This window comes from Trachurus trachurus, assembly GCF_905171665.1.
Source record: "Trachurus trachurus genome assembly, chromosome: 3".
Taxonomy (NCBI): Eukaryota; Metazoa; Chordata; class Actinopteri; order Carangiformes; family Carangidae; genus Trachurus; species Trachurus trachurus.
The window spans coordinates 21,818,072-21,840,490 of NC_139893.1; the positions used below are offsets into that span (position 1 = coordinate 21,818,072).

General features: G+C 40.7%; 1 protein-coding gene across 2 annotated transcripts; it reads right to left on the bottom strand.

Moving 5' to 3' along the window:
- Positions 1-1,415: 1,415 nt before the first annotated feature.
- On the bottom strand, positions 1,416-21,236 carry LOC311003566 (synaptosomal-associated protein 25-A-like; the record flags this gene model as incomplete). 2 transcript variants are annotated; one of them, XM_083995333.1, is made up of 7 exons in its annotated part: positions 1,416-1,508; positions 2,274-2,418; positions 3,318-3,437; positions 6,330-6,447; positions 11,989-12,037; positions 19,851-19,892; positions 21,165-21,236. In XM_083995333.1, the coding sequence occupies 7 exons, from the start codon at positions 21,234-21,236 to the stop codon at positions 1,440-1,442; spliced, it is 615 nt and encodes a 204-aa protein (XP_083851459.1). In that variant the 3' UTR covers positions 1,416-1,439. The 2 variants fall into 2 exon arrangements, with proteins under 2 accessions (XP_083851459.1, XP_083851460.1); XM_083995334.1 differs by lacking the exon at positions 6,330-6,447 and adding an exon at positions 6,680-6,797.
- Between the last annotated feature and the right edge of the window lie 1,183 nt (positions 21,237-22,419).

Sequence of the window (22,419 nt, forward strand, 5' to 3'; positions counted from 1 at the left end):
AAGTATTGAGCATAGTAAAAGAAACAAAGCTCAGTTTGGTTCTATGTTTATCGTGGTTTTATTGGCATTTTCCAAGGTATTATTTTACAGTGATGGTCACAGTCTGGAAAGGTAAAGAGACATGAAACAAAAAGAGTGGCACTATTGCAGATAAATATGGGCCTCTCCTGTGTGGCCTACATATGTAGCATGCGGTTGCCATGTTAGGATATTTTTGCCTGGATAAATTAATTATTCAGTGTCTTCTAGCAGTGGATGGACATGCACAACACACTTAATGCGCTACTTGATATTGCTAGGGTTGAATCATGGGTAAAGCAGTGTGGTCTAGTGTGTGTAACTTTGCCCAACAGTCTGATTGGTTCCTGCTGTTCTATGACCTCAAAAGCTCTACCTCTTTTCATTATCATTCACAAAATTAGCTGTTATAATTAATGCCCAATCATTTATCTGATGCTTAAACAAGTACCATCAATAACGCTGTTCAAGCACAGACACTGAGCCTTATGATACAAATATGAAATGTCAGCTTTTATGGTTACAACATCTCAATTAAAAATTCAACCCTTGCTTTTGAACGGTTCGATTTAGCTCCCTGAGGAAAAAAAGTATATACTACAATGTATAGCATCAAATTGTTTATGTTGCTCCATCAGAGTTGGTAAAATACCGGTGCACTAACAGTCCTGACCAAAAGGTTCATACTTTCATGGCTCAAATACATCACTGAGTATCCATTGGTCTGCTATGTTATTAAGATCTGAGCAGCTCTACATTATCTACATTAAATCATTGCATTGAAACAATGGCCATGATTACAAGCTGTGCGGGTTGCATGTTCACTAACAACAAATCACTGTGGCCGTATCATGTACCATCACGATACCTAATGAATGAATACACAGTGTGTCTCACATGGACAACACCCAAATACTGACATGGAGGGAGGGGGGAGGGGAGGGGAGGGGGGACATCATGGAACGAGGTGTACATACAGTTTATATTACACGCAGACTTAAAAAAAAAGAGTGATTAAACAGGACAAGTGATCTAGATCAATGAAGCCACTGAAGGAGCACTATGTACAGTGTGGAGAGAGGACATCGTGTAACAGGACTATTAGTTTTTAATAAAATCAGAAGAGAGACAACACAGAACAACACTGACAATAAGGGGAGGGAGGAGGGGGCTGACAGAGGGGTGGCAAGAATGAGATGGCGGGGGGCAGATGGTGTATGATATGTGCATGTGTGCAAACTTCTACAAGTATCACAATGAAAGCATGATATTGCAGCGCCTGCTGTTGAGCCAAGGAAGTGGGCGCCGTCAGAGTTGGGGGGGGGGGGGGGCGGGGCTGGGTTGGGTTGGTGTTGTTACTTTTAGGGTGCCTGGGGTTAAACGGGGGATGAAAGCACTTTTTTTTTCTTGCCGCATGTAGTTTAGCCACTGCCCAACATCTTCGTAGCACGCTGGTTGGCCTCGTCAATCCTGGTCTTGTTGGAATCAGCCTAGAAGAAAAAGAAGGGACGGGTTCAGGTGACAGGTGCTTAGTGCTCAAACTGGTGCTGAACGACGGGGATGAGTCACTTTTATTTATTTTTTTATCAACAGTTTTTGGGTCAGAAATTTGAGTTTAATGTTTGATTTATTCTTTTTTTTTTTTAAACAAAGCATTTTATAAAATAACACATGAACATGAGGTGTTTAAATAATTAACTCATTATATAAAAACTTAAACAAAAAAAAGGGCCTTTCAGGGAAATTCGAATTTGGATTGTTGAAGCCTCATTGAGAAAGTGATTGGGATGTAAAGGGAGTAACTTTACTAAAGAAATACATACTGATGGACAAATGATGTTTAATCCAGATTTTGTCCATTGGCATGTGAATCTCATTTTCTCCATTAGTAGCTTAACTTGTTCAAAATCAGCACAGCTGCATCTGTTGTCACTTTGCCTAATGCTCAGCATGTAAATCAGACCAAACATCATCTAACACTATAGTCTCTGCTCTATATTAGCTGCATGAGCTGATGGTTGCTTTTCATTTATGTTCATTAACTTTACAGGATTAAACCTTACTTTGCTTGCCAACAACAATGTGGAGGTTGGTGCGTTACGTTGTTAATGGCCGACTTGTTTCCATCAATAATTATGCATTTCCAACAGTGAGGCAAATACATAAGTCATTCAATTCTGTAGAAATGCTCCAACCCCTTAAACCCCGACCGTCTCTGTGGTGACTGTTTACATGTAGAGCTCATCGGACAGTACCTTCTCCATGATCCTGTCAATCTGGCGGTTCTGGGTGTCAATCTCCTGGCCCATGTCCAGGGCCATGTGACGCAGATTGCCAATGATGCCTCCCACCTGCTCCAGATTCTCATCCATCTCATTCTCCCGGGCATCATCTGTTACCCTGCAGGGTGAGGAAGTGGAGAATAATTAATAGGCAAAGATTAAGTGGTGGCTACTGTTGTGACCTGTTGGACCGCGCTTGAAGGCACAAGAAGAGACAACTTGATAGTACTGTTGTACAATATGGTTTTGAATCCATTCCTGGGCATCTGTAAATCTAGTCAGTGCCTTCGGATATTGGAACATTTAAGGATATAATGAAAAGAGACACCGGCTACCTCTGGCTATAATCTATCCGCCTACCACAAAGTCTGCTCTCAATCTTATCCTAGGTTATCTAAAAAGTCAGTACCATGGACAGCACATTGACTCAGAGAAAGTCCAAGCAACAGAACTCAACACTGATCCAAAATACAGTTTTACGCACTGATTTCCAACTAGGATGTCAGGACCTCTCCAGTTGTTCAACACTGCTGTAGTTTGAGGGCAAAAGGTTGGAAACTACTGGAATAACATCAGGTTTATAGCTACACTGAGATTTGTTCCAGTTCCGGCTTTGTTTTAAAAATACGAATCAAGTACATTACTTTATAGCCACTGACTGTCTGGTGGTACGTCTGGGCATTCCTTTACTCTGTAATCCTCATAATAAACATGAGGTTTCAACCACTCTGAAGAGGAAACTGTATTGTCGCAGCAGCACATCTTGTGAATATACACTGTACAGGACACCAATTGAAATACTGCCCATAATAATTATGTAATATTACTTTAGAAGTCAAAATGTAAAATCTCTCCCAGGGTAAGTGTTGGCATCATTTTTTGTAAACATTGACAAATAAACACACAAACAAACAAGTGTGCCAGCTACACAAATACAGAGGGGCACAACACCTACATACACACACACACACACACACACACACACACACACACACACACACACACACACACACACACCTGCGGATGAAGCCCCCACTGATGGCCATCTGTTCACGCTCGTCCACCACTCGAGCCCCTGGCTGGCTGTTCACCACTCCATCCTGGTTCGCTCCCCAAGCCTGGCCCCCGCCCTTAATCCTACCACACACACATTTCAGTCAGGGCCAGTGCAACTGTTGTATTTGTGTGTGTGAGTGTGAGTGTGTGTGTGTGTGTAGATCTGTTTGTGTACAGGTATGTGTGTGCACGTGTTTACTTGTACTGGGTGTGTGCATGTATGTTTAGAAAGCAGTGGATTGTATGGTTTGAGGCCAGTTAGCTACTAAAAGCAACATGCCACGTATGATAAAGGCACATACATGCACAGTTGTTGAATAATTGATCCAACTTGCAGATCAATTGAATCTGAGTACAGTGAGCTCACATGTAGCTTGTGTTAGAAAGTAATTAAGACTTAAAAACACTCTCCCACAAGCACATAGAGAAGACATACAACACAGTGACCAGACTCCAGACAGAGGAGACACAAAACACACACACACCCACACACACACATATATAAACACGCAGAGTGAGAGGGCGTGCAAGGCAGACACATAGTACACCATGTTTGACATCGGCAGGGAAAACACGTAGAGAGGAACAGGATCAGACACATGTTGTATCTATCAAAAGAAAGTCAAAATAGTTAGATCGATTGTGGAAAACCAACGAAAAAAACATAATGCATGCGAGACTGAGTGATACAGCAGCTGTGGTGAGCCCTTCATTTCATCTGGATGGATAGATCTGGAGGATGATACACTGTATACAGTCAAATAGTCAAATGTAATTCTTAGCATTTGTTTTATTATGTTTAGAGTACCTTGTGGGTGGACGTCCCAGCGGAGGACAACACAACAGCTGTGCAAAGAAACTATTTAATGTTGATTTTGTTCACTTTTCAATTACAGAGAACTACAGTACAGTGCACAGCAGTGGTGTCTTGATGTGGTACATCACACCCATCAGATGCTCCAAACAGTAGAACAACAAGCAAGAATTATTCCTATTATGCTATTTGACCAAGGGCCGCCATATAAAAGAGACTAGATCAGATGAAGCACATGACATAACCACAGGATTACGTAACAAGTGGTTCATGACAGGGACGACCAAAGAGCTATAGAACAGACAAGATCTGAGCAGGACTCAAACGGACCAAGTGGAGGCAGCAAACCCTAAATATAACGTCGTATAGAAAATGAGAATTTCAGTTCAAATGATGGTGACAAAAAAAAAAAAAAAAGGAAACTGACACTAAAATAAGTGCTATGACACAATTACAGCAGATTAGTTACATGTGCTATTGTCAAGACCCTGTTCAGCCCTGATGTGGAGAAAATAATAATGTGATGTACTGAATTTAATCTCCTATAAGTTAAAAATAAATAAATAAAGGGACACTGTGAGGGCAGAGATTACAATTCAGCTTTCCGGGTCTGATATAACATAACAAAAATCAAGCTTTTTGATTTTCTTCAACAAGACAAAAACACATTTTATCTCATATATCCTCAATCCCATGCATCCCATGTTGTAAAGAATCACTTCATTTCCTCCCAGGGTATTGACTGAGGTACATGCTGCTGCTGACCCAACTTTAAACAATCAAAATCACCATTTCTGCCTTGGTTTGTCAGCCACTTGCGTTTTCTATAGCTCTGAGATAGACAACTGTATACAGTACATGTATTGGTCCTAGAGTAAAGTTTGCTCAGACATGACTCAGCGGCCATAGTTTGGCTGTGAAGGTCCAGAGAACAGATCACACACGAGTTTGGCAAAACTGGCATTACAGTAGGAACCCATCTTCAAATCAAAAGCTATAAATGCAGCATCACAGAGCTTCAACACTGGCATTAGCCTATGTGGAGTGGGCTAATGAAGAAGTTTGCCTTACTCATGCATGCTATTTCATCATGTAGGACAGTACTGGGGGGGAGGAGAGGAAGGGGCTTCTGAGGCGTCTTAAGTTTACCATTTATCTGAGGTTCATGCAGAACAGTTGGTGTATTAAAGAGTACGTTCGATTCAAAAGTATCTTTACTGGGTGAGTTTAGTTATAAATTTGCTGAGCTGGAATAATCATAAAATATGCTGCATCATTACAACAGTAAAATCACCTTGAGATACATTAAAAATCACCTGAACCCCTGTGTACTGTCTACAAAAAACATATAATCCCTCATTGCACCTAAGAATTACACCTTCATAATGAACCTGCAGCCATGAGACTGGAATCTATTCTCCTATCCAACTCTCCTTTAGCACATTTCCAAAATATTGAACCATAACTTGAAGGTAGGAATCTGATCTAAATGACTTAGAAATGCCAGTGGGTTAATATGCTGTGTACTGTAATGTCACATACTTGATTAGAATAAGAGCCAGTTTCTGAAAATGCAATGCATTAATAAATCAGGAGAACGCTTTGGATCCCTTAAATTCCAGGGACTGAGAGCCTTGATGAAGCATTTCATCTAAAACCAATTACTTTTTTTGCACAGCAATAGACCCACGTAATTATATAAAACATGGAAAAATACCAACGTTAATAGATTTTTAAATAGCAACAAAATGGAATATTTCAATAGAGAAGGCAGCTAGTTGATTTCTGATTGCAGCATAGGGTGGGTGCTTGGATGAGGTTGAGGAGGGGTGTTGGGTGCTGTGGCCAGATCCCTGCTGATGCTGCTACCTGCTGGAAGACAATCTCTCATCCAATGTGTAATGAAGGGCTTTTGAAGAAAACAGTGGCAATCGGACCTGTTTGTGCGCGAGTGTGTTGTTCATGCACGCACACATAGATTCACTCAGTCCAGTCTCAAAGTCAGCACAAACACACCCACACGTGCATGCAGTGTTGTTGTTGTTGTTGTTGTGGCTATGGGACTGCTCACACCACAGGTCACCATGCTCTATACACCAGAAGCAGGCGGACGGATAGAGAGGCAGGTAGGCGGTCACTGAAACACATGCAGCACCTACTTGTTACAGGGACATGAACATAGACCACAGAACTGTCCTAGATTGTTCAAATTCTTTTCTGCATCCTTCATGTCCTTATTGATTTGGTCCATCCCCTCCTCGATGCGCTCCAGTTGTTCTGATTACCAACACATTGTCATTTTTCCCAGCAAAAGAACGAAAGCACGTGAGAAGAGAAGAGAGGAGGAAAAAGTCGCAGGTGGAAGGAAGGGAGGGGCGTAGAGAGGGGAGACAAAGGAGAAGAGACAAAAAAAGACATTGACTGTGACAAGAGAGACATCAGACATCACCACCACCACCACCACCAGCACTGGACAGGCAAGAGCGTGGGGCTCCTGGCCGGTACCTACTTTTTAATACATGGGCATATCAGACCACAGCATTGTCCTAAATCTTTTAAATCTTTCTCGGCCTCCTTCAGGTCTGCGTTCACCTTGTTCATGCCCTCCTCCACACGATCAAGTTGTTCTGGTAAGGACAAAGGCATGAGAGCAGTGAAATAAAGTAAACTGTTTATTTTATTTAATTTTTTTCAGCTAGTTGCTACAGCGCAAGAGGCAAAGTGTTTTGGCTAGATGCAGAAGGCAAAGCAGGCAACAAGCAGGAAGATTACCTGGCTGGTGCACAGGGCTGCAGCCGGTCGGTTGGCACCACAGCATCACACCCATACTAGTATCCCTACACTGGTTATCGAGTTTAAGCTTTTATGTGTTTTTAAAGGCACTACAAAACTCTACAAAACTCTTATCCCTTGTGCTTGTCAATCCTCATTGTTTTAAATGTACTTTATATATAATTTCATTAGAATTCATTTGATTCTCTTGACAATATTTATTTGGAACAGCTCTTGTTTCCTATCTCCATCCAGAGGAACACATTTCTTTTCTGGCTAAACATCTGAGAGGTGGTGTCAGTGTGCTTCATCCAACTGGACCTACACATGATGACGCTCTGTATACTGCTGCATACCATGGAGATAGGGAAATATAGGGCTGCAGTGATGGTGCAGAGTTTAGAGGAACAGCAGCCACACACTGACATGACCCAGAGACCAACTCACAAAGATGTGACAGGTGGAGTTTTGAAAGACAAATGACCGAAAGAGCAGATAATCAATGAATCATGTTGTGAAAATGATGGAGAGAATCATTCCAGCACATGTAGTCATGCATGTTTCCTTACTCAGGTAGTCAATAGGGCACGGAGCTATAAAAAGGCTCTGATTCAAGGTTGGATCCTCTCTCTGGCTGGTTAATGGTGATAGGACAGGACAACAGTAATCTCCATCAGTGGAAAGGGCCATTTTGTCCTCCAGGAGGAACTCAAACTAAAATTTGATTAGTCACATTGTGATGCAGAGGACACTGACGGTTAAGGTGCTACAGCTGCAGCAGGTTAGTTATTTCCGATATATGATGGTAATTATGACCTTACCTGACCTTGTGGTGAAATGCAAGTAAACATACTCTTGTACCAGATTTTATGATTCATAAGATAGAATCATAGATCTAACTAGCTACTTGAAACTAATCTACTTCAAATTACCACCTAAAAACACTTCACATTTCTTGATCAACATTAACTATCTATAACGTTGTATGTAATAATATAGTCCATACAGTAATGCTATATCCCATGCTACAGTATAACCCTACACATCCTATATGAAGGTATAATATATGAAATACCCATACTAAATTTTGTATGTGAACATATTGAACATACAGTATATCTTCATATTCTCCCAGTCATAGTATCATATAGATATAATATTACCATACTGATAAACATATGTCTTATGTAGTATATAATATCTACACATGTGCTTTCATATATATGGAAACTCACCATATGAATATGTATTACATTTGTGTTAGTTGTGCTTTTATTTGTGACACTTTAAATTCATTTTGCTGATAATGCTTTGGTTCTTTTACAGCCGGTTTTCTGCCTAATCATAGTTATTTGATCTTGGAAACAATAATCAATGAGTTCTGTCATTTCATACTGATACAGATCCTCAATAAACAGGGGACACGCACTGTCAGCTACAGATCAGGGGACTGGAAAACTAAACGTACCTGTAGTAATTATTACTTTACTCTCTGTGTTGAGTATTAAATGGCTGTATTAGATAAGTCCATAGAGGAGGAACGTGAGAGAGTGAGCGGCATTGTTTATCGCCACAGCTTCGGACAGCCAGGCCAGACTTAACAACCAGCCTCCTCCCATTCCACTGAGGATTATAGGGCTGAGGGCCTTCCCTCCTGTCCCCTCCTCCCTTCTGGACAGTGAGTCAGTCACAGGTTTAACCAGAAGGAAGGGTGACTCAATCAATGAAGAGTGAGTGCAATAGGCCATTTTCACAGCAGCAGGAACAGCACAGGTGTTACTAATCTGTCCTGTTGCAGTGAGACTGAAGCAGCTGAATTCAGCTATCTCTCATACAGCAAAGTAACTGTCCCAAATATGTCCCTAAATGAAGAGTCATGTGATGTTTTAATATTATTTACATATAGGCTATGCTTATATGTGTTTGTCTTTGATTTCTCATTCATTTTGACTTATCTTTTCATTGTGTGAAAGAGATCTCAAACTTTTGGACCCCACTGTGTAAGACATAAGCATAAATTGACAGGATATAGAATATATTCATGATGTAACATATATAAACATAATGTACACAACATACATGTACAGTATGTATATATTTTATATAACTTACATACTTACGTAATATAGAAATTCATTATATTCATATTCTACATTTGTGTATGAGATCATTCATTTTATCACTTAAACCCTGCTGATGTAAGGCCACAGCTCTACATGAAATATTCATTAAGCTTTAAATCCCATTCAAACACGGTTTTAATAATACACACATCACAGGCTACTTCAAATTAATTTTTAAAAATCAAATTAGAATTCAAGCCATACAATGTGTTCAAACATTTTGATCCCCACCCCAAGATTTCAATTTCCATTATTTATATTTCCAGTCCAATAAACAAAACAAAGGGAAAACTATGAAAAAAATTTAAGGCAATTTGCATTCATCATTAGTCACACTCCCTGCACTTCTTCAACCTGTGAATGTGTGTGTGCATATTATTCATCATGTGACTATGGCTATGTCTGGCACTTTTCAGCCCAAGCCAAATTTCCTCTTGGGGACAATAAAGTTCATCTGATCTAATCTGATCTGAAACATGTTGCTACATGAGTAGGGGCTCAGTGAAGTGCAGATGCAATCCATCAGCCCTAACTCAGTGTAATTTAGGTCAACACGAATGTAACAGCCGAGCAAGGAGCGACTCATTAGCTGCAGTGAGACCTCCACCACAGATTATATATCACTGCAAGTGATGACAAATCTCCTCCTATGCATGACCTGCATGTGTGTGTAAAGGTCAGCTACCCTACTGTTTACAGCTCAAGAGGACTTTATTGATTAACAAAGGCATGGGAAGATATTACTCATCAGTTTTTTTTTCTTTTGGCAATGTTAGAGGGAATTATTGATGAAAATAACATGGAAAATATTCCAGAGATGAAGAAGGAAGAGACTTGTATAGTTCAGTAGTCACTGCAAGCAGGAGGAGGAGTTGGGAGAAAGGACAAAAAAAATAATGTAGAAAAGAGCCAGGGAGTGATCGAATGAACTGAGGGGGAAAAAGTGAAGGTCAGGGGAAAAAAGCAAAGGGAGCAGGTGTTAGCGTGAAAGAATAGGAGCGTGAAATAAAGAAAAGAAGAGAAGAAGGGGAGGATAAAAAGACAGATGGGGATCACATATAGACGACATTAGCTGAGAGGCAGAGGTAATTTAAATCTGTGAATTGATTGGTGTCCGGTAACAGCAGTGAGCTGCTGTGCACTGTGGCAGTTGTTACTCCGGGGGAAAAGGCAGGACGTGAGAGAGTGCGGAGGGGGGAAGGAGGCTATCTGTTCCTCTGACAGGCCAATTAGACTGCTCTTTCACGCATGGAACGAAGTGCAGGCCTTTGGTAACACACATGTCTTCCACACATATTGTAGTAATAGACACTCTGTTGCACATTGTAAATGTACCCACAAAACTCCAGCCACATTAATGTGGGTACAAACTGTGAAAATGTGGAACCATTAGCCTGACTGAACCTGTGAGCTTTGTTGCTCTGACCAAGTCTTTAGAGCATAAAAGGGGACTTATATAAATCATAGTCTTTAGCCTGGCATGTGGAATCCATTCCAGCGCCCTATATGTTGATATTTAACCGATCAGGCATAACATTATGACCACTGACAGGTGAAGTGAATAAATAACACTTCATCATGGCACCTGTTAGTGGGTGGGATACATTAGGCAGCAAATGAACATTTTGTGCAGTTGATAAGCAGGAAACAATAGGCAAGGATAAGCGTATTTTGACAAGGCAGAGCATTTAAAAAACTGCAGCTCTTGTGGGGCCGTCCCAGTCTGCAGTAGCCAGTATCTATCAAAAGTGGTTGAAGAAAAGAACAGTGGTAAACTGGCGACAGGGTCTCTAAACACATGGGGAGCGAAGGCTGGCCAACTATGGTTTTGTTTAATTTCTGTGTGCAAACATGTGTATCACAGAGTTGTAGAATATGCCGTGTAACCACTGTAACCAGTACTGTATTGTAAAAAATGTGATTGAAAAAAACTTTGATTTGAAGTGTCACTTCATATGTCATTTACATCTGAGTATCTACAGTAATTCTCTCCTATATGAGTCATAATATATTAGCAAGCTAAAGTTAAGTTTGGTAGTAAATATCAATATTTAGTCCCTATTCGTCTCTATGTAATAGTAGGTGGCACAACACTTGTGAATTTAGTGATATGTAAAGTTTCCACCTTCTAAATGCTAATGCAATAAATCTGTGACAGTCCCCGGAAAAACTGATGAAGAAAATTCAGTGTTTGGTTGAACTGCTCATTATTTCTGATAAACACTGCTTTATACTAAGTGCTTGGGAACCACTGATTTAGGTGATGCCACTTGAGTCGGTCTCTCAGACTTTTGAAAGCTCTTCCAGAGACATACTGTACCGGTAAACAAGGCAGAACTGAAGAGGATGCGGAGGGACACTAAATCATTGATTTACCTCATAATAGGGATAATTGCAAAATATATCAATTATCAGCTGACCTCTGACCTCTCAGTCAGTCAGGAATCCTAGAAAACAACCAGGTTTTACAGAGCAAGGTTAGAAACACTGATGTATTGTTTTAAACTGGTTTATGTCCTTGTTCTATGTCTGAACAAAGTAAAATCTGATTTATTTAGATTCAATTAATTCATAGTTGTCTGAAAAATAAGCATGTAATAGGGAGGCAAAGCAGAGGCTGGCTGCACAGTCACATCCTGTATAATCATGTTAGCCACATTAGCACAGACTGTAGCTATGGTTCATTTTAACTTGGCACAAGCTCAAAAAGAAATAAACTGTTATTTTAATCAAGCAATTATGAAATCATAAAAGTCATTTTCCCTGGTATTGTAAATTCAACTCCACAGTCTTATACTGGATGCACTGCTCAAGATGGCTCTCTATACAGCATAAAGTGGTAGCAAGAGAGAAAGGAGCAGATTGAAAGTGAGACCAGGTGTTAAGAGAGATAGCGTTTGGTGATCTCTCCCTGACAACTTACCTCCCTGCTCATCCAACATGACCAGAGTCCTGATGCCGGCATCTTTACTCTAACAGACAGAGAGAGAGAAAGAAAGAGAGGAGAAGAAAGAGAAGAAAAAAGATCAGTGAGGTTAAACAGTGTAGACAGAGCAAAGCCATTAGGACAGCAGAGGTGTCATAAGTTGAATAAGATCGATATTGCTGTCATATACAGTATGTTTGTGAAATGAAGCTACAGAGAGCCGCTGGTTAACAGATCTTAACTATGATCTTGAAACAGTGGCAAGCAGTTAGTCTAGGTATGTCCAAAGGTAGCAGCTCACTAATTAAAGGGATAGTTCAATAGGCGAATTTCATGATGACAATAGGCAAATTCGCCTATTGTTGACAGGGGACCTTGTACCCTTCACCTCCATTGTGTTCGCTGAGCAGCTTGTGTCTCTGCCGGATCTCAACATGCATTGATAATTAAAGGTAATGAATTTACCACTGTGACTATAAGGGATTATAGCAATAGGCGAAATTGCCAAAATGTTGAACTATCCCTTTAATATCTCATTTGTTTCATCCAAACATAAACTGGTGCATGTGTTGCTAGTGGATCTGCAGCTAACACTGTGGTTGATACACTAGCTGCCTGGAGTGAATTGGTCAAGTGGTGACGAAGCAGAAGCAGAAGATTCAAGTTGCTTTCTGTCTGAACTGCCTTGTATATATATTCTATATAGGCGGAGGTACTGGTAGGTGAGATCTGTTAACTTTGGATAAAGGCTGACAGGATGTTTTCCTGTTTCCAGCCTTTATGCTGAACTAAGTTAACCATCTGATGTTTCAAACTTAACAGTGACTTGAGAGTAATATTGATCAGCTATATGTTTGGTGGGGAATTCTCTGGTTTATTCCCTTTGGTGTGTAAATGAACAATGAATCCTGACTGTTAATGTAAATAGAAAATCAAATCTGGGTGCAATTACAGTATCTTTTTCTCTAAACATATTTGCTGTTACAGTTAAGTAAACAAACACAATTTCTGGGAGACAGTGTTGCATATGTAGGCAGATTTACATCCACCTAATCGAGAATCAGACACAAGAAGAAACATTACATGCTCTATAAAAACCTCACACAAGAGGAGCAAAACTCTCCAGAGAACATATCATAATGCAGTTAATATATTCATCCATGTCTCTGCACAGATTCTCAGGATAAACTCGTCCACCAAATGGCATGTGCTATATTTGTTATGTTCACTGGGCTGGTACCAGAGATTTGTTGACAAAGCTCCAGTAATGAAACATTCTGATTTGGCTTACAGAGTTGGCACGTGCTCAAACACACATGCTCACACACGTACACACACAGAACGAGAACATCAGACTCATATACAGTTATGTATGGGCTTCATCTCATTATAACACCCTTCAGTGAGCACACAATAACCACATTAACCACTGTGTGCACACAGCAAAAAAACAGCTTTGTGCTCTCCATGAGCCAAAGGCTTCTGCCGACACATATTTAAGTCCAAAGGCCATTCAGTTCACGCATCATCTGTTTTGGATCAAACTGTACTCTGACCTTCTTGGAGCAGTGATAGTCGACTGATGGAGGCCAGTAATGCATGCAACTGGTACAGGTATCAATCAAAAAAATCTAGTCATGGCGATGGATCTATATGAGTTTAAAGTTAAGCTAAGAAGGCGAAAAACAGGTTGATTTACATAAGCTAGGACTGGAGGATATCTACCAGGAAGCATGTGAAATCACAGACATGCAAAAGGTGGCCGCCGGGCTTCAGAGCTACACGGGACAGGATGTTTGTCCACGCCAACTGGCATAATCTGATGAGGTGACCTCACTTCTTTTGGCTGGTTAAACACAGAGGAACATACTCACAAACAATTATGTCATTTTCACACTTTGCTGTAAAACATTAAGTCACACAGTCTCCAGTCATAACCTGCTCATTTTAACGCATTCTCCCAAAATAATTTTGTGCCCAGGAAATGACCATGTGAGGCTTTGATTAATATTTTAAACTGATTTAATCTCTTTCTTTCTTCTTCATTTCTGTGTCGAGCCAAGTGCTGGTGGGCCCTTTTTATATCATATATATTTTATAAATGTTAAGCACATTAAGCTGAATAACAAGAATAACCCATTCAGTCAATTAAATTTGTTGCTAACAGTGATTTCTATATCATTTATGACCAAAAAATGTAACAACCTCAGAAAGAAAACAGAGATTGGAGTTAAAAAATAACCAAGGCAAAGACAGAAAGAGAGAAAGAGGTCTGTTGACATTAAGACACAGCCCTCAGTCGCTTTGTATTGATTTTCTTAGTGAGATATCCTCTCTAATGCCTCCTGGAATCTATGCTAATTCAGTCAATACAGAGACAAGCGCGGCAGAGTGACCCACATGTCCACCTGCTGCCTGCCAATGGTTAACCAGCTCCTGATGTGATATCTGATACATGAACACATAAACTGCCAGAGCTGCACACTTTGGATGATTGGTTGGTTGACTGAAGGTGTCCCTTCTGGAAAAACTACTCAATAGCAGCTATTTTACAAATTTATGTTTCATTTCATTCTTTGGCTTTCTTGCTGAGTTGAGTAAGATGAGATGATCCATATTGTATTTAAATATAATTCAGAATAATAATATGGGAGTCAAATCACAATGACCTGGCATGGCGTAATGTAGTAGTTTATTGGCATAAAACAACCCTCATGAATGTAACATCATGTCCATCATCTGTAACGTATTATCTGACTTCAGGCCCGACGATGCTTAAATCAGAATCAGATCAAATCTGATTTCCCGTACCGCCAGTTCCACAGAGACACCAGCTTTGGACCACCATGTCCTTCACAGACTATCTCTCTGTTTATCTCAGTCTACATGATCCCTCCATTGTCCACGTCTGTCTTACTTTCTCCTTTTCATTTCCATCTTTCTCTGTTGCTTTCTTCACATTTAATCCAGAGCCACCAAACACTTTCTCATTTCACAGAAGATAACACTTTCATATAAACCTCTCTGGGTCTGTCTTAAAAGACCATATCAGAGAAAATATGAAAAGTGCTGCTCTATGAACAGAATTGCACCAGAGCTCCTCACTGCTGACACACCTGCTACTCATGGAAAGGAACTACAGTGAACCAATGTTTTCTAACTTGAACGCATTGACGCAGTGATTCAGAACCTAATGAAAAGAGATAGAAACATCTATCTCTGTTATGTAGAAGTCTAAAACCTTAAAAGTGAATACTGTATTTTCAAACTATTTCTTCACTCAATAAACTCAGCAGATGTTTGACACTGTAAACATTTAAGTCGGTTGATGCAGTTAACAATCTGACATTTCCTGCCATCGCACAAAATAAAGGTCATGTAGCACCCTTGTCCAGAGAATGAATTATGGGTTTATGCATGAGACAAAGACGCATTATGTCACTCTTGTTTCAAGGAAAGAATGTCCTCTACTGTTTTATGGTTGTAAAACACCAGATGTTACAGTAATACATAAGACATGTGGACACGCTGAATATTCAAAGTGGCTCTCATTAGGAGAAATTGTGTAGCCACAGAGACAGATATTAAAATATTTTAATAAAAATCATCTGTTGAGTGATGACACTCTATTTTACACATTAGAACAACTGTGGCAACATTACTGTTATCACTGTTAACCTATAACTGAAACTGAACATGCATTCACTGTGTTGTTCTCTAATGTAAGTCCATGCATTGCAAGTGAGAATCTATGCATAATGTTATTGTGATGTAGGATCTGCATCGATTTATTACACTAATTACACTCTAGGAATAACGCTGAGTTGAACCAGCATGGCTTGGATATTATGGGCAAAACTTTCATTTCTGGATCATCATCAACATTTTAAAAAATGGCTGCCTAGTTTTAATATACTTTTAGTGAAGGAATGTGAATACTGCCTCCACCACTGAAAGTCACTGAATAACACACGGTAACCAAACAAGTCAGCGGTAGATCATCAGCTCCAGTCCTCTGTGAGGTAAATATTGTGTTTATCAATGGAGGCTGGTGGGCTGAAAATAAATGGAGTGAAAAATATATATATCTGCTGGATTGAACAGAGTGATATGACAGCTGTCCCTGGTTAAACAAAATGGATCTTTATATAATACAAAAGGAGACACATCCATCATCATTGTTGTAACAAACACATGGACATGTCAGTGGCAAAAACAAGCTCTCTTAGTGGACATACTTTGATGCAGACATGTCCATGTTAAAAAATCCTGCTCTTATCCTTTAAGCTTCACAGAGGAAGCACGAGACAGCAACGTCTAAATGCCATTGTTCTCCTTTAATACCTTTTCAGCAGGACACTGTGCAGTATCCAAACTCCATTATGCAGATGCACATAACTGAGAATGTTTTATCTGATGTGGTCTGAGAGCAGACACAGACCTGGAGGCCACAAACAGGCAGGTATCACCGATCTCAGATAGATCACTGAGTGTGGTCTGACTGCTCTCCACTTATTCTATTAGTGTAAGCCTTTTTAACGCTGAGCTCATGGAGTATTAGCATGTGCTTAAAATTTCTGAGGGAAAGGTGCACTGGATGGTCAGAGACAGAATCACATTAATTACAGGCATGTGATTTGTAGCCACCCTGAACACTCTACCACTATGGGCAACATGCAGAATAATGAAAACTAAGAAATGTAAGTTGCTTTGGCACTTTGACACTAAAATTGCGTGCTCGTGGTAACATTTTGCATGTTTTGTTAGTGTTTTGCAGGTGATCTGCTAGAGTGACTGCCTTCCTGCTCTCAACAAAGGCGGACGCATCCCTCCCTCTCTCCCCTCTCCCTTATCGTCCCTGCTTTGCTTCTCATGTCTCGTCCTCTCTTGTCTCAAACTTCGGGAGCCTCTCCCCGCATTGCTCTCCAAATGTAAATCATGGAATTTGTCAACTGGTCTCCCAACGCAATTGACAGAATTTTCTCGACAAGAAGCTTGGGTTCGGGGGAACCTGTCTGCCTGACGGAGCGTTCACCGCTGGTTACACGATGGACTCGTGGGAGAAGGGGAGGGTCGTGTGCCAGGCGATTCTTTCCGTTGAGGTCATCAAGGATATCTACATATTCGGAACCATGATAACAGGTTATCTGCTGATTGGATTAGGCATTGCCCTGGTGTATCGAAAAATTCGGAAGACGGTGACAGCAGTCCAAAGCCCCATGAAGCTTGCCCGACATGATTGATGGGGTGGGCAGAGCTGTTAGCACTCAGACTGTGGGTATAAACTTTAGAAACCGCAACACGGAAACAACTTGGAGAAGCTTTCGGCTTTGCAAAGGCGAATGGATCGATTTGGAGATCAGAATGGACAAAGAGAGTAAGTCGAGTTGGAATTGGAATGCGACTACTCGCCCTAACCCAAACAATCATACAATCTGCATTTCGGCCTCCTGCGGCAGCGCAAGGCCGTTGCTGTCTCCATGGCAACCTGCTGTGTTATCGCGATGACACCCTGCGAACTGAGGCACTGATTGTGAGGCTAGACGAAGCGACTCTCCAGGCTTATACACACACAAATCCATGGACACTTACACACATGCACATATGCAACACACCCCCCTACCCCGCCATCCCACGCCTTCGCCGCTTTCACCCCCCAGTGCGACAAGCGGGGTCCGCAGGCTGCGCCGAAGATGGCTGGTAATTTTGCTGTACTTCTGTATAGTGACAATAAAGGCTGATTCTAAATAACAACACGTGCAAACCGCAGTATTGAAATGAGGGTTTTGCGTGTTATAGCCTTATGATGATGATATGTCTGAATGATCTTTTCTTCTGTCATTCCATAAATGTAAACACGAGTCAAACAAGCTTATTTTCTATTATGTACTCTTAAATTGTGCCTCTATCTCCTTCTCGTTGCAGTAACAGCAGCCATTGTGCGTAATGGTAGGCTCAGGCTGATCAGCACCTCCTCAAATGTGTTAAATTCAGACGCAGTCTCAATCACAATTCACTTCCAGGCTTTGTAAATCACACTGTGTGAGCTAAATCGAGCTGTCTGCAAACTCCCCATGTTGCATAGGCCAGGGCTCTCAATGGACAGCGCTGTCATTTTGCTAATTTGAAAGACGCAGTCCTCAGCTTGCATTTTTTTGCAGGTGATATCAAGCTTGCACATGTTTTTATGCAAGCAAACTTTTAGTAGATCAGACACAGAGTCTGAACAGTTAGTCTGGACCATCATTCATTTAAATGCTAAAACTCAAGTCACCAAAAAATATTAAATCCATAAATCCAAAAAACCCAGAGAGAATTTTATAACAGTGCATTATGAAAAGAAACATGTAGACTCTCATCCATAATTCATGTTACTGAGTCTGTTTCTCTGGAGAGATGCTAAGTGAGATGGATAAAGATCACGTTGTCAGCCAGACAGAGAAGAAAATCAACATTTGCCCCTGTGTTTTTCACTGGTTCTTCACTCCAAAACAACAGTCTGGCATTGTCACACTCTGAGCAAACACATCACTGAGAGAGTAGCAGTTGAAACAAACAAGTGACATTATCGTGGCATTCTCCTTAAAGGTCACATATTCAGCCACCGTCAGTATGATAGCTTGTCTGCTGAGCAAGTCACTGTTTAGGTCAACTGCAGGACTCAAACTGTTCCCCCAGGCTTTGTCTCATTAAGACGTACTGTAGTGGTTACTCCCTGAAGCCAGTATGGGAACAGGAACTGGAGCCCAATGCACATGTTGTATTAATGCCAGTATGGTCACTCTTAAAGTGAATTTCATCCTATCTTTTCTGAGAGGTACAGCTATAGCTCTCGGGAATAATAAAAAGCTCCTTTTGGATTTTTGTGTCTGGGTCCACACGTACCTCTGAAACGGACTCAGCTATATTAGGACATAATATATGAGGAAGTTCTTTTCCGATTCAGGAAAGGTACAGTAAGAACATCCTTTTCAGGGTGACACATCCTTGTTGAATCTCTTCTTCTACAGCTAAAACCTGCAGAGCAAAAAGCAACCCACAGCATGACGAACAAACCCAGAACAGACACCTGGCTGTACAACCCACCATAAAGTTTCGACAGATGGTTCCCACCAATCACATCACTCATTCAGTTCACTGAGCTGCTGAACATTTGGTTGCAATTTTCAATGTCAGTTGGAGCGATTCATTTGCCGAAAATAGCATAATGAAAACCAACCAAATTAAATGAGTCAAATATATTTATGTTCAAAACTAGCCTATTTATCCTTTGGGAGATTTCAATTGCAGGATCACCACTTTAGATAATTATAGAGAAGTTTTCCAAACTTACAAGGATAATCTCCCTGATTGTCTGTCTCTCTGTCTAATAAAGGCAAAAATGACCAAAAAGGTACCGTAGCTTAAAAAATAGTTGTGTTGTTGATGGAAGGAAGTATCCCTTTAAACAAAAATGATACTTTATTACAAATAGTGTTGTATCTACAGTAATAGTGTCAGAGATGAAGGTATTGAATCAAAGTTCAAAAGACCGGCTGGGTGTAAACGATTTTTGCACTATTGAAAGGACTTAAATAGTGTTGAAGTAAAGAAGCTAGTTTTACCACGTACTTTTGTTACTTAGCATGACTCTCACACCAAGACAAATCGTCAGCTATACTACTTATCCTCTGAGGATTACGGGGGGGGGGGGGGGGGCTGGAGCCAATCCCAGCTGACACAAGTAGAGAGGCAAAAGGCTACCATACACCACTCACCAATCTGACATGCCATTGTTTGTGTAATCATAGGCATGCTTATTCCCTTTTTGTCTCGGCTGGTAATGTAAAGTGTGTGCGTCATTGTACTGTTGGACTCACCTCCTCAACCAGAGCCAGCATACGCCGAGTGCTCTCCAGAGACTGCAAGCAGAGAGAAGCAAGAAAGAGGCAGAGAGAGCTGATTAGCTGAGAGTCCACAAGAGAGCAAATACACAGACACACAACACAGCACCTGTGACACCACAAAGATATTTCAGTATATTAAAGCAGAATATGAATAGTTTATAATCAAAAGTTAAAAGGTGCTCAAAGGAGATCAGCAGACCACGAACATGCTACATAGTCAAATAAGTAAAGACAGACAAATTACTGAGTCATAATGAACTTTGATTATTCCTCTCCTCTCCTCCAACTCCAGGATTAATTATCTGATTTCTGCCTTGTGTTTGCGAACTTTCTACCCTCTGTAGGATCCCTCTTAAACCAAACACTCTCTCCTTCCTAATCCTTATTTCACTGTTTCCCCTTGGTAATCTCATCTCCATCCATCAATCCCTGCCTTCCTTATTCCTCCGTTCCTTTCCTCCCATCACATCCGTGGAGCCTTTTGGCCCTGCATTATCTCCTCATGAATGTTTAATAAGGCCATTTGAGCTCCTCTATTATTCTACTGCACAGAATTATCTACTCTTCCTGAGCTCCTCTCAACTCATTAAAAAGGGAAAAGTTCTCCCTTATCCCAAAAAAGCACAGTCTTGATGAAATAGACTTAGAGAACAAATGACTAAAACAAGGGAGGGTCACATTAAAGCAGCTGCGTCTGGTAGCCCGGAGGCTTTAGGGATATATTTGTGTGCTTAGGAGAACAGGTCATTTTGAAATGTCAAATTATAATGGTCATGTCACGGACCCAAAATCAGTTTAGACTGCAGACCACATTTGAACTTAAGTTCAAAAGTTTTTGAAGTTTTCTGGCTTTCTTGTGTATAACTATCTTCAATGTCGACACCGACTTGTGACTTATTGATTGGCTGACCAACTGAAAACCAATAACCTTGGCTACAACATGCTTCCTCGACGAGCAGATTCAATTGTGCATATAATAAGTAATAATAATAATAATAATAATAATAATAATAATATGACAGGTGTTGCTACGTTTTAAAGAATGTGATGCACAAAATTTACAACAAATAACACTGGGCAAAATGAATAAGCCCTCGCCAGCAGCCACTTGACACAGGGTCATATGGAATTACACATATTCTATATCGATTCTCAAACAGTTAACATCAGCATTTGTGTTTGAGTGTGTACAATGTCAATTTTAAACCAGAAGTAGATAAGACCATGGGTCTATTATACATCTATGGAGTAGAGTAGACCAATGTGTAAGTGTGTCTTCTACCGTACATCATCAGCTATCTGGTCTGCGCGCGTCTGCAGGTCGGCCAGCTCATTGCGCATGTCCGAGTCGTCTGCCATGATGTCTGTTGAATTTTGACTTCAAACAAGAAACACTGAAAGAGAAAGACAAAGAGAAAGAGGGAAAGAAGGCAGGTTAATCCCTCAAATAATAACCACAAAATTAAACTATAAAAACAATAAAATATGTTTGGACACAATGTTAAGACTGAAAACAACATGCAGGGTGGTTCAGGTATCATTAGCTCCCTTAGCTGTAGCCCTTTGTCCTTTCAGGGTAACTGGGGGCTGAAGCTATCCCAGCAGACATTGGGCGCCAGTCTATCATAGGCCCGACATATTAACAATCATGACATGAAATATAATCCAGGAAGTCCAGTTTAAGTAACAGATCATCCTACAGTTCTAGTTGGAAACACATAAACTGAGGTCAGAGGACAAAGGAATCGGTTTTCTGATCTGCATCAACAGACTATTTCCCATTTGTCCCTACAACGACTAAAAACACCACATTAACTTGATGGTCTAAAAGGCAGCACAGCTCTGATGTCTACTGAACTATTTGAGTCTAAAAGGTTTTCAAACAAATGAATAAATATTCATAATTTTCTTTTGGATTTATGGCATTCGGTCGCCATCTGTTGTGAGATTCATCTCGAGGTTGGAGAGGTTGTTATAACAGAACAGGCCACAGGTTCAATAGCTTAGTAGCAGTTATTGTCCAAGTGTCCTTCAGCAAATCAGTGAAGAGCTTTTCACACCAGTATTGACCCCTTTCTGAATCCTGAAGTTAACACGTCAAATATTCATTCCACACTCGGAGGAGCTACTTTTTTGGGCAACAGGATCTGTGTCATCAGAGCCGGCTAGGATCATGTGTGAAAAGCTTTTGTCAGACCTGCTCGGTTGCTGTCAGTGGCCCCATAAATGAGACACAATCAACACATGAGATGAAACAAAGCAAAGTTGTTGACTGAGCTCAAGTAAAAGGCAAAATCACAAGCACACACAAGTGACGCATGATTTCCTGTTGAAACGCTCTGGGTATAGGCTACTACAGTATGGGTTCTGCTTTCTGAGTCACATGCACGTACATGTGCTGTGCATGGACGCCGACCTCAAACTGCACCCTGGTGACCCTGAGTTTCCTCCTCAGGGATCAACAGTAAATCAAGATGAACAAGGTAGGGGCTTCATCGCTCTAACGGTTAGAAGAAAAAGTATCAGGACAGAGACGAGGGTC